At 42.0% G+C, this 13,704-nt stretch overlaps 1 protein-coding gene across 2 annotated transcripts in view; it reads left to right on the top strand.

Annotated features, from left to right (window-relative positions):
• The window catches only part of LOC121887829 (sodium/hydrogen exchanger 9-like), a 57,958-nt gene that overhangs the window by 15,383 nt on the left and 28,871 nt on the right, over positions 1-13,704 (top strand). For both annotated transcript variants that reach the window (XR_006093070.1, XM_042398872.1), the window contains exons 6-12: positions 29-134; positions 2,458-2,596; positions 3,652-3,757; positions 6,638-6,726; positions 8,019-8,132; positions 11,084-11,195; positions 12,203-12,356. Coding sequence is in view for 1 of the 2 variants with exons in the window: in XM_042398872.1 (XP_042254806.1) it covers positions 29-134; positions 2,458-2,596; positions 3,652-3,757; positions 6,638-6,726; positions 8,019-8,132; positions 11,084-11,195; positions 12,203-12,356 (820 nt within the window). In the remaining variant the exon portion in view is untranslated. The remainder of the gene's footprint in view (positions 1-28; positions 135-2,457; positions 2,597-3,651; positions 3,758-6,637; positions 6,727-8,018; positions 8,133-11,083; positions 11,196-12,202; positions 12,357-13,704) is intronic.

Raw genomic sequence — 13,704 nt, 5'->3', positions numbered from 1 at the left:
AGCAGTAACTCTTCTTTTTGTTTTTAAGTATCAGTCCTTGGCTTGCTGTCAGACCTGCGTGTGGACCTGGATCTGCACACTCTGCTGTTTGGTGAGAGTGTCCTGAATGACGCTGTGGCCATCGTCCTGACACAGTGAGTATCTCGCTCTGCATCTGCCCCTGGCCTCAGAATGCACTATATTTCAAGGGTTAATTGTGTGGGAGCACAGTCTTTTCCAGTTGGCATTATGGCGGTGGATGTGTGGGGGGGAGGGAGGCTACATGGATGCTGCCAGCTTTAAGGAAAGGGTGTGATTGGCAAAACAGCATGAGCGCCTCAGATGCTATGCAGTGGACTGCGTAAGCGAGTTGCCTCTGGCATTGTCAGCATCTCATTAAGGTACTCAGTGGAGAGACTCGCTGCCAGAGTAGAGACACACTGCCAGCTAACGAAGTCAGCTTACATGGCTACTGTCAAATTCAGACAAAATACGGCATAAAATCCGCGGAAGCTCAGTGAAGTAGCCATGATGCAGTCATGCCTTATTCGTGCATTTCAATTGCTTCATTCTTTTCCCTCTACTTTTTCCCCTCTCTCCGGCTTTGCACTCAAAGATGCATGTTTGTCCTGCTCACACACATTGCAGTCATTGTCTGCTCTATTTACGCAATGTGAACAAAGCTGTTCAAGTAGTTGTGCTTAACAGATGGAAAGATGCAGAGAAGAGAGGGGGAGTTAGAGAGGGAATGGAACTCACACAGGTCCACATCGGTGGCCAGGAAGGCAGATGGAGGTGGAAGGGAGATGACAGGGATAAGATATGTATCCATATTTGCATTTTGTACTCTCACAAACACATAACATATACAGTACCTGCATACATTCTGACATTTTTCTCTGACTGCACAAATGGGCTCAGACTTGCAGGCAGACGGAGAGAAAAAAAGACAATTGCGCAGATTGTTGTGTTCTCATCGCGGCTGCTATCTCTCTGTACATTGAAGCTCAGAGGAGGGAGCTTACACCTCTTCGCAGACAGTCAGATAGTGCTGTGTTTGTTCCTGGAGTGGCGTGACCGGCCCTCATGCCATCTCCTGTCACTTGACTGGCTCGCTACCCTGCCGGTTGCCCTGGCCCCACACACAAAGCCGGCCCTTATTAGTGAGCCACGCGGGGTCCTGGCACTGGAATTTTAACAAGCTCCCAGAGCAGCTCAACCTTACGCTGATGTGCCTTCTCCCAGGCACTAAACCTCCTGCTCCAGCGGCCCTGACCCAGCCACCATTCAACCAGGTCCTGGGTTGACATCTTGAGATTTTTGACTGGGAGTTAACTGCTCTAGACGCCTGAAGATACAGTCTCCAGGAGGTCACACTGACCAAGTGACTAGAGGCCAAACGTAATGTGCCAACACAACTGGAGTCTTTATTTTCGCGGATGGGATAATAGATTTTCCTTTTTGAGCTTGCTGAGCTCATTAGCGACAGCTTGATTGATTCTTCCCCCTTTGCTATGGAGATTAAGGCATGTTGTGCTGTGTGCTTGCTCATTTCAACCTGACAGCATGAAAAGTGGAGATACATTACTGGTTCATTTGTCAATAGTTTAATATGAACAAACTCTTTTCATGTTAGTTGGAGCATAAAGCAACTTTCTTTGAGTTTTATCCTGCCTATCAGAAGCTGTGTCCCATTAAATCAAGGATGAAGAAAACACCAAGCTCCACTTTCACATTGCCTTTGCTGACTCAGTGGTTTGACATTCACTCAAAACACCCAAAGTCCAAAGGGAATACATGGGAGGGTCTGTGATGGGTAACGAAATGCTGTCATTCCACAAAGACAGCCAGCTTCATCAGCCACTCGCATGGGTGCCTGTCTCTGCTTGCTTCACCTCAGGCTCCCTCTCTCTCTCTTCTCCTCCCTCTTGCTCATATCATCCCTCCCTCTCTCCTCCTTGTGAGGCCTCTTTTGCACTCAATGACTTCCATGTGGAAGTCTCCCTTCCCCCCACAAAGTAAATATTTATAGCAGAGTGAATAGCATGATGCTCCTCTCTTTGTGAACAACAAATGTGTTTCCCTTGTTTCCCACTAACTACTAGGGGACCTCTCTAAGGCAAATAATTCAGAATGAATTGTTTTTCAGGTAAAGATTTAACTCCTAAAGAAGGCTGTGTATTCTTAGGAATGACTCCAATAAATTGCACTTAAAGACTTTGCTCAGCATAATAAGTCTGTGAATTTATGTTCACTGCCTGACTGGTTTATACTGAGAACCTAGTCGGCCATATTTCTGATGACTGCACTTGTTTCAGAGCCATAAACAATGTTGTTGCCGGAATGTTTCAGCATCTGTAACACTAATATTTACCTGTGTCATAATTGTGCTATTGGCCTCTTCTTTGTTCAAACACTTTGTCACTTTTTCATGTGTGTGATCCTTTTTTCAGTATGCCGTGTCAATTTGTCTTCCAGTGCCATCACCACCTATAGCCAGATGGGTGTAGGACACACCTTCAACCTCCCTGCCTTCCTCCTCTCTGTTGGTTATTTTCTTGGAGTGTTTGCTGGTTCCTTCCTCTTGGGTTTCATATTCACAGTCATAACAGCCCTCATATCCTTTTCATCCCCTCCCATCTCTGCCTCTGCACCCCAAACTCAATTATCACCTCAGCATCCGCTGCAATCTATCCACTTCCTCAACTTGGTAATTGCCTCTCTAACAAACCCCTACTGTACCACCTTTATAGACAAAAGCAATGTGGCTTAGTCTAAAGTGCTCCTGTGACATTAATGGCTGCAGAGAGGTCGTCAATCAAGGCGATGGCCTCTGATGAAGTTTCGACTTGCGCTGTTGTCCAGCATTTCTCTCTGATCTTCTAGTAATTAGACTTTAGGATGAAAAATGAGTATGTGTCACGAGCGGTGGGGGGCAGAGCTCAGCTCTTATTTACAGTGACTAATCTCTGGGTGAGAGCAAAGCACAAAGTGAGCATTTATTAGATTTTGCTGATGCTAACCATAGCAACAGCCTGCTCTTTTGTGCCTTCTCTTCAAACAGTAGTTTCTTAAAAAAGATTCAGTTCGACATGCGGTTCCTCAGTTATCTTTTAATTACTTGCTGCACCTGTCCGTGTTAATTACAAACACAATCAGAATTGGGAAGGTGTTTTCATTATTGTAAACAGCAGGGTATTTAAGAAGGATGAGATAAAGAAAGACCCCAAAAACCTTCTAAGGGAATAAAGAGCAGCAAAGTGTGAACAATTAGCAGTTCTGAAATTGTAATATTTACCTAAACATGCTCATTTTCATTTTCTTTGTTGTTCTTTCCGGAACATTGTGTAAAGACTGATGGTTTACAAGGAAGCTTTGCCAGAGGGCATGACAGTTGGAGAACTCTCAGAAAGGATCTCATTAAGTACCAGTGAGTTACTCTTTATGGCACATCTCCTGGATTAGTGAGCACCTTCCCCAGTTTTTTTTGTTTGGAGATACTGCAGTGTTTCTCTGTCTGAATATTGTCGCACTGGAGAGGGCATGTTTTCTGGCACATGCAGCAGTCACAAGGCATTTATTGCCGTTGCAATTCCATCCATGCATTGCATTGATTCAAAGTATTAGATACTGTATCAATATCTTCTTGTATGTCTTTAACTCTCTTTTCACATCACTAAATTCACTCGACTGTGTGAGAAACCACTGCTGGAAACGTCGGTCTTCTTCCTGCTGTCCTGGAGCAGTTTCCTCTCAGCTGAAGCCAGTGGACTTTCAGGTGAGCGCTGTATGCATTCATTGAATGTCATTTGTGTGTGTGGCCGTGTCAGTGTTCTGGGTGGCGAGGAGGTCAGGCAGAATACAAATCCTGTTAGTGAACCGCTGCCCTTTTCCCCCCCTCAGGCGTCCCTTCTCAACTGCACGCACCGACTCGCTTCTTCCTCCACAATATCAGTGACACGAGCAGCTCTGTGATTGGCAAGCTCTGCTGCTTCATAGCCTCTCTGCGGCCATTCGCACGCTAGAAATCCAGGAATGATATGTGCACATTCTCAGTTGTCTGGACTTGACCATCTGCACAGTTGGCTCAAGAACAGATTCAGTTTTCTTCTCGTTTAACCCACACGTCCTGTACTTTGTTTCGCATACATATACACACATACTTTAACCTCTGAGAGTCCTTGCTATTATAGAACTTCAATAATGCAAAAAACGGGGAAGTACTCCATCTCCTCAGTCTACAGAGAAGTACACACACCCACTCCATTTCAAGCAGAACAACATCTGCTCTCTGTCTGGGCATGTTCACACCTATATTTTTGAGATGGCGAAACAGATAGCTAGCTGTTTTAACAAGTCTTTTGGAAAGTCAAGAAGTGTGAAGATCTTGCCCTTCATTACTTTATCCACCACTAAAGGGAGTTTGTGTTTTTGTTATATTGTTAGTTTTTCAACTTAACTGATTCGTAGTGTCAGTTAGTGTGTTAGTGTTATTTTGCGCAATAGCTGAATAATTGTCTCCATCGAGCAGTCGTAATGTAGCTCTGAAATATGAATGTAGTGTACATATGCACGCATTAGTGTTGTTGTTCCTCCTGCCCTGATTGTGTCAGAGGCATTCCAGTCATTCAGTTGATGTTGTGGAGCTCTCTCTCTTACTTAGCTGTACTCCCTGTGGCCTGTGGAGGAGGAGAAGACGCTTTTAATGAAATAGCTTGACCTCTGTATATTGGACCCATATGACCTGTCTATAAAGTACACCACTCTGAATGCTGCCCAGTGTGGTGGGCACACCACAGCAAAACCACAGGGCAATCATTTTCATTACCATCTGATGCAGAGCCTTGGGTATTTTTAGTACAGATACAACTTTTGTGTATTATATTACCAGGGATAATAGTTTGTCACAGTATTCTAAAAATGAGCATCGATATTGTTGGTAACAAATATGACCCTAAAAAAGTCATCTGCAGAGTGCTACTCTCTCCAGAGGCCTTGAATGGTCAAATTGGGGTGAAGCAGCACCTCATACACGGGGACCCAATGTGCAATAGGAGTCCTCCTTTTTGTCCTCTGGTAATTGAAGCTCTCTCTGTCTCTGTTAATTGCTAGAGTTTAGAGAGGGTGTGCCTAATGACCCTCAGCCTTGCAGGGAGCCCCGCTATCATTAATCTTTTGCCCCTCACAACTGCTCATTATGGGATGCATCTCATCTGTTGCCAAATGCCCTGTGTGGAAGAGTCTTCATGTGGATGGCAGATGATGTGTTGCCTCTGTCACTATTATGCAAACCAAGGAGGATGTTGTTGCCCTAAACCAAATGGAACCAAAATGAGATCTGCCATACTGGCATGGTCCGTTAAGACTTTGTTGAACAGTTCTGAAAAGGACATTGTGAACAGGGAGCGACCATAGTGCAGGTACAGGTCAACATCCTAGTGTGAAGGTGGATGATGAAGAGAGAGTAATGGACTGGCTTCACTTAGCAGCCTGAATCACACGTTCTGTCTTTTCCTCTGCTGCCGTATTTACTGTCTTACTGCCAGCTCTGTCTACCAACCATTGCAAGCCATCACAGTAATTTCACATTTTTTCATCTTCTGTGATTCTTTCTCAAAGTACAAGGAGTAAAAACTGTGAGGTAGAATTTCTGCAACAATGCAAGCATGACCTGTGAGGCAACAACCCACCTTTCATGCTATGCGTTTCAAATTCCAGCTCTCTGGTCCAGCCAACCTCCTCTTTACCAGCAGGGGCCCTAATCACTCCCTCCACCCTGTTTCCTCTCTCTGTGGAGCTGCCTTTCTTCATCTGCATTTCTTTCTTTCATGTGCTTTGCTTGTCTTTTTTTCCCCCTTTTGTTAATTTCTGCCTCCCCCCACATCTGGCATGATCTGCTGTGATGATGTAATTCTTCAGCATTTAGTATTCCCAGGACTCCATATCTCAAGGCTAGAAATGGAAGTATTTGACCAGAAACATGAGGATGCTTGAAATGGGTTGGACAGCAACATTTTGATTAAGTTTGTACAGCTGGACTTTACTGGAACCAGGACAATGGGTGGATACAGGGTTGGGCTGGTCTGATCTATTGTCACATACTTTCCACTGAAATACAGAAGTAGCTGCACACAGGAGGATTCCACCAGATTATTGGAACTTTAGGACAATGCTTACAGTCATTGTTTTGCTTTTTTTTTCACATTTCATTTGAAAGTGGTGTTTTTTTAACTACAATGAAAGCCAGTTTATCTCATGGCTTGTGAACTCAGTTGCTTTGATTTTGCAAATTCTGGGCTGAACCACGCCTGACAAAGAAACCTTTCTTACAACATTTTCATATGATAGAAGAACCTCCTACAGCATATTGTCAACATAAGAAGCCCCAAGGCTCTGAATGTTAACCAGCACACACACACACACACATTCTCACAGCCTGATTACATAATATGTGCATATATAAGCAATTTCTGCATACTTTGTTCTAATCAGATACAGCACATTTAACACCCTGCTGTCTACAGAATACTCATCTGTGATTTTAGTCCACCAACCATTGACTGACAGCTATTTGTATGGATATTTAACATTTTATTGGTTACCGTTGGCTATTTTTGAATTTTCGTTGATTTCACAATCATGTTTCTTCATCTTTTAGGTATTGTGGCGGTGCTGTTTTGCGGCTTGAGCCAGGCAAGGTACACAATTCACAATTTATCCACTGAGGGCAGGATCAGGACCAAGCAGGTGGGTTTATAGAAGATGATTGATGCCTATTTCACTGTTGTTTTCAAACAGCATTTTTCAGTCCACTCACTTTGTTCACATTGCCTTTTGATGTCAGTGTTTGTGTCTTGTGTGTGTGCGCAAGCAATCATTAATTGCCATTAGTGCTCTGGTTGTCCGGTGGGTGTCTGTGTGGGAGGCCAGTCTCCAGCTATCTGCTTAAAAGGCTGAACACAAATGGAGGCCGACACACTGTCATACTGTACCGGCGAGCTTCATAGAGGAGAAAATAAATCAGAAGTACACACATATACTCATCTATGCATTTATTATTCATTATTGGTGCCACAGTGCAGCTAACTGTTTATCACAGAAAAGCTTTTTAAAAGGCTATGCAGCACAGTTGAAGCTTTTGCCTATAAAGTGGATTGGCTATGCAGTAGTGAATATAAGTGTATGGTGTAGTATGTTTACTTGGCAGAATGCCTTTATCTATATTTTTATGATTTATACATGCAGCTCAAAAGAAAAGACAAAATGATTGAATGTACGCAGACACTAGTTGAATAGCTAGCAGGAGAAATATTTTTCTCTGTTGCGTCTCTTGTCCTTGTGATATGAGGCTCTTAAGGGAAAAGGTACTCATATTCAATTAGATAGCTTAAAACCAAAGCTGGTTTAACTGATAAAAAACAGAAATTAATAAATCATTAATGAGATCATAACATCTGCTCCAATTTTATCCAAATACAACATACAGATCTTAATTAGCATTTGATTTTTTATGCAGAAAGAACTTATTAAAATGGTGCAAATTCTATTTTCATCCACAGTAAATGACATCCAGACTCTCTGATATGGCCTGGAACTGGAGTTAATCAGTTGTAATGCTCCTCCACCACGAACTATTATGAGAAAAGAACAAACTGTCTTTTTAAGGGTGGAAATCCTCACTTTTATTCCTTACACATGTGTCCACAAACAGCATGTTTCAAATACAAATCTTCTACAAGGAAATTATGACAAAAACCTGTCTTGTGCTAAATGCATCCATATTATGGCCTTGAGCTGTTAGATGTTTGCAGTTGCTACCTCAAAGGATTGGAAAATAACAGAAACACTGGATTTGTCGTGTTTGTGCAAATCTAAGCCTGTTTACCCATTTCAGATATGATCCAAATCCTTCACTTTCACCTCCCCACGAAAAACACACAAACACACACATGCATGCGCACACCCTCCTCCCTTAACCCCTACCCATCTCTGATGACCTTCTCCCTCCTGATCCTCTCAATCCCTTTTATAATTTGCAGCTCTTTGAAGTCTTCAACTTCCTGGGGGAGATATTCATCTTCAGCTACATGGGATATATATTGTTGACGTTTCCTCGCCATGTCTTCAAAGCCCTCTTCATTTCTGGGGCATTTGTATCCTTTTCTGATACATGACGGAGCATCTTCACGTCCCGCTGTGCAGCCTTTGGATTGTACTCAGACCTCTGAAAAAGCTTTCTGTTCTGTTTAGTTTTGTCTCCTCTACCTTCTATTATAATTTCTATTTGCACAATCATCTGCCACTTATTTGACCAGAGTGGTTTTCCTGTTTTCTATCTTGCCTCTCTGCTGCAGTGCAGTGATTTCCCCAGTCCTTAAAAAAAAAAAAAAAACCTTCAGCACTTAAATTGCACAGGTTTGATCTGGTGAGCTCTGCAAATGCCATTCAGTCGGTCTCCTATGATCGCCATCTCTGCAGTGCAGCGTTTGCTTTCGGAACACCTATGAAACAGAACGTGAAATAGGTCTTTAATTATTGTTATTGCCGCTTGTTTTCTGCTCTCTAGCAAAGCTCTGTGGAATAAAGATGTTTGCCTGTTTGAAATAAGCTTACATTACTTTCATTTGTAGTGGATTAAGCACACAATCCCTGTTGAGGTTGAAGATTAAATCTTATTAGCTCTAGAAACTCCTGAAAAAGAAAAAGATTCCTGCTGTTTGTTATGGTATACCCATCTTGTTAATAGAGAACATCCACCCTAAAATGCTTTGAAACACTGTTAGATGGCTATTTGTGATACATATTTATTTATTTTTGCCCATTTGTCTTATGACCAGTAACTGGCCAAATGCAGACCTTATTTTGTAAATGATTAGTGGATTAATCGATTAGATGAGTGACAGAAAATTAATTGGCAACAATTTTGACTCTGAACTAAACTCTCAAATGTGATGTCGTCTCTGGTAAATTATAATCTAATAAATTATCTGGAAAGTATTTTTCCCTGTTTGTTGAAAGATTGATAGATAATCTTGACATAACATCCAGATACTTCCAGTTTGTCTACGGTGTAGTTTAACCGAAGAAAAATGTACCGCTATCTAAAGCATCAACAGTGCAAATGTTAGGGAAAAAATGCTCAGAATCAAAAACCAAAAGCTTCTTCCTAAACTTTATATTTTCCACCTAGACTCAAAGCTCATTCAGGCAGAAATCCATCAAACAAGAATCATTAGTTTCTCCTCTGGCAGTAGCCTTTGTAGGCCAGAATGTAATGCCGCCACAATACATGTTATGTTATCAAAAAGCCATCAGCTCCATGATGATACTCATCTCATGTTTAAGTTACACTATCATAACAGATGTCTGATAGCCACATCTGTTGTTGTATCCGTCAGCTTTGCTTCCTGAGGGGAACAGAGGGGTAGTACTTGACTGCTAGCTACCCATGCATTGTACAATTGTCCTTGCCTGAGAGCTGGCATGACCATAGCGTATGCCTGAGGAAAGACTCTAGTGGCTGCACTCCAAGGAGATGTTCTTTCACAGTCCAGTGCCCAGATGGCCGGCAATTATTATTACAATCCATCTTCCACCATAGGGTCAAAGGAGCCAGAGAAAGAGTCGACTGAGCAGATTCTTTTTCCAATGCTCTTGTGTTCAGTGTGAAGGCCTGCCAGTGAGAAAATGTTTGAGCGCTGAGCCTGTTTAGCGTTGTCCTCAATTGTGCTTCCATAACAAAAGCTTAGTGTGAAGAAAATCTGGCTAACTACTCCTACTGGACTGACCCGGATGTACAAACAGGAATAAATGGAGGTCGAAGTCCTCTTGTACAGTGCTAAGAGTGTCTATAAAAATGAAATAACCCCAGTGATTCAACGCTGTTAATCGCTCTTTGGTTACGCAGTAGATTTTAATCGCCGTAGCTTGCAGCCTTTGCCAGTGACAATGGAGATGGGCTTTATTGGAAAAGAGGCTGAGATGAAAGTGCTTAATTACCTCCATTCAAATAGCTCAGAGGCCTTTGATAAAGAGAAATGGCTGCTTTTGGGAGCAGGATATTGCTTTTGAAAATCCATAGGGTGCATAAGATCTAATATTGACTGCAGGGTGCAAGGGAGCTCTGTTTTAGTAATAGCCCTGTCAGAATAAGGTCCCCTGCTTAAGATATTGGTCCCTTTATTATTCTAGGCATCATATTTGGACTCACTGTAGAGGAGCTAAAATCCCTTTTTCCCATGATACAAAAGCAGGGGTACCTGTCTGCACACTAAAATTAAAAAAGGATTTAAAAAAGTGTGTTTTTTTGAAAATAGTAAAAAGAGCTAGCTTGACTGATTCCTTGGCGCAGTCTCCTCTGATTTATAGTCTTGATTTAGGCACCATTAACAAGAAGCTGCCGGTGGATCTCAAGCTGCACTCAGGTTCATATGAGTTTTAGGAGGTTATATGGGGCTACAGTAATGGCTCTACGTGTACAGTAACGGCTAGATGTTAGGTGTCATCCAGGACAGCAGCTACGTCCCTGATAGTACAGATATCCCCTAACTGTTGCCCAGGACTCTTAGCATTCATTCCCATCCTATGTGAAACATCAAAGTGGGTGTGGAGGGCAGAGACAGCTGGCAGAGCCTGATTGGCCTCATGCCTCGGCATGGTGCCACACTGCTGTGTTTGCATCCTAAACAGGAAATATTCAGAGTGTGTGTGTGTGTATGCATATGTGGAACGTGTATGGTAAAATTCACTGGTGTACTTTTATAGCCTGATCTCACAAAGAATTTATACTTTTCTATAAAGTATGGAATTACGTGTCATTTTTGTCTCATTTGTACAAAAAAAGCTATGTGAAGTCAATCAGGGAGATATTTACAAAAAATAAAGTAAAACATAAGCTAAAAATCATGAATAATTTACCCTAAACTTAATAACTTACCCCAGACTGAAAAAGTAAGATGTGCATTACTAACTCTAGGGCCTATGGTATGGTTTTCATAAGTAGGAAAAAACACACATTTCCATGATAGCGTGCTGACTCATACATGTGAATGTGAGTGTGTTTCAGACATCATTGTTCTCCTTAATCTGCACTCAATGCATACAGCTCTCCATCTTTATATCAAGAGCATGCAGCATCTACCCTTTGTCTTTCCTGCTGAACCTGGGTCGCACAACCAAGATCCCCCTCAACTTCCAGCACTTCTTGATGTTTGCAGGTACAGCATACAAAATATCATAACACCAATAAACAGTATTTATTGTGTTTTGTTTTCATTTGCAGTCTCAGATGTACATAAACATCACATTTTTCATATTTGGACATGACTAGAAATTGCTATTACTGGCCACATCTTTGGCTGCTGTTGTGATAAATGTTGGACTGGTGATGTTATTGCTGCAAGAAACTCAATAATAAAAAGTTTTAGCCAAATGTATCCTATGAAAACTCTTTAATCATCCCTTTCTCTTCACTGCCTGCAGCTAATGGCTTTAGTGAGGATACTGAGAGAATATGTTCCCTGTGGAAGACGCTTTCTGCAGGCTTTATAATAATTCACTACCCTCATTACGTAAGGAATTTTATCATCAATCGATATCGTGAGAATCTTAGTTTTTTTTTCCTCCTACTAATTCACCCTCAGCCTTTTCTATTTTTGTTGCTGTATTTTTGGGAGGCAGAGTGAATATAGCAGTGCCTCACTTTAGCCTCTGTGAAGCTCTCAATGGTTTGATGAAGCAGGAGAAAGGAATGTTTGATGTGAAATGATGTAGGCTAGTGCAGCAGCAGCAGCATGTTCGCTGCTTGCTTGACCCACTTTACCTCTTACGTAAGAAGGTTTCTTTGTAAAAAATCCCTTGTCTTGCTATTTTTCAAAACTCCCCACCACCACCACCACCTCCACCCCCCCCCCCCCCCCCATCTGTTTCCCATGGCAGTAACGGATTTGCTGTGGGAATTGTTTTGGCTTTAAGCATTATGTCACCACAGTACAGTAATCTAGAAGTCTGTTATGGGGATACTTGCTGGTCAGCAACTGGTCAACGATTTTTTTCTAACAGATGTAGAATGATAGTCGAGGTGTGATCTATTATCCATGAACAGAGTTATTAACTCTGAAGTGCCTCTCTCAAATAATCGGTTAGTAAATGGTTGTGCGGTTCTTTGATGGATGGCAGTAATCCATTGCAGCTGTTTGCTCAGAAATGTCTTCTCTGCCCTCAGGTTTGAGGGGGGCTATAGCGTTTAGCCTGGCAGTAAGAGACACATCAACAGAAGTGAGGCGCACCATCCTCACCACCACTCTGCTGCTGGTCGGCTTCACCATCTGGGTGCTGGGTACGGCTGCTGATCCCATGCTGCGCTGTCTGGACATCAGGTTAGCGCTAACACCTCACAGAGTGACACAGTCAATGTGATGCAAGTCAAAGCTATTGCCCTGACTCTCCATCTGTCTATCTCATTGCATCATTTGTGGTGTAGACACACAGACAGACACTGCTTAATTAGGCAAGGCGAGGCAGGTTTATTTATATAGCACATTTCAGCAACAAGGCAATTCAGAGTGCTCTACATAAAACATTAAAAGCATGGAGACAAAATGCAAAAGAAGCACACCATAAAAAGACACTTAAACACAATCAAACACATCCATCATTTAACATCATTAAAGAGCTAAGAAAACAGAAAACAAAAAACAAGCTGAATAGAATAAGACAGTATAAAATACAAGAGTAAAAGTTACAGTGCAGTGTAAGAAATAATTAAGAATAATTATTTGATTTGATAAAAGGCAGCGGCAAACAGAAAACTCTTCAGCCTTGATTTAAAAGAACTGAGAGTTGCAGCAGACCTGCAGTTTTCTGGGAGTTTGTTCCAGATATGTGGTGGTAATTAGACATAATTAGAGGTATTCAGCTCACTTAATATGCAACAGCTCTTTGTAAATCTTTTCTCTGCATGTTTGAATTCTGCCTCTCCCTCCTCCCTCCCCTTTGCTGTTCAGCCCTATGCCCGCACTTAGCTCTGTGTCTGCTCTTTGCCCTCTATTAGTGACGAGTACAGCCGGTGCACAGGGCAAAGCAGGTCTGCAGGTCCCTGGAAACACTTTACAGAGCAGATAACATTCAAATGCAGCTTGCCATGTTGTTCACATAAACTCATGCGTACACAGAAACAAACTATATAATGAGAACATATAGTGGGGACAAGTCTCTTATTTGATCTTTCATCACTCCTTGCTTGAACTGGAAGAATGAAAATTCCTGAGCATCAGGTTTGATAGGAGTTACATCATTTCAATTTCTCCTGAAACATTTAGCCTCATGACATGCTAATCATATTCTGAGTTAGTAAATAATGAATTCATAATCGGAATATCAATAAATACAGATGCAAATAATTAATAAATAATGTAAACACATTCTGCCAGTGGAAATGGTTCCTGTGCCTCTGAGCAGGAGACAGCACACAGTATAAATACAGAATGCAGGTTTATATTCATGTGCAGGTGTTTGTCAAACAGGTAACAGGCTACAGAGAGAAAACAGCTGCTCTGGCAGTGATAACTGTGCACCTTTATTAGTATTAGCACAGTGAACATATGTGCAGACACAAACTCCATCAAAAGTCTACAGCTGTTAAAGCCGACTGACAGCTGATCCAGCTGTGATCAGCTGCTGCCGTCATCAGACACAGACGTCACGTCGCATGACACTTTAGAGGAA

The sequence above is a fragment of the Thunnus maccoyii genome, chromosome 21 (genome assembly GCF_910596095.1).
Source record: "Thunnus maccoyii chromosome 21, fThuMac1.1, whole genome shotgun sequence".
Lineage (NCBI taxonomy): Eukaryota > Metazoa > Chordata > Actinopteri > Scombriformes > Scombridae > Thunnus > Thunnus maccoyii.
This window is presented reverse-complemented; position numbering and strand designations above follow the sequence as displayed.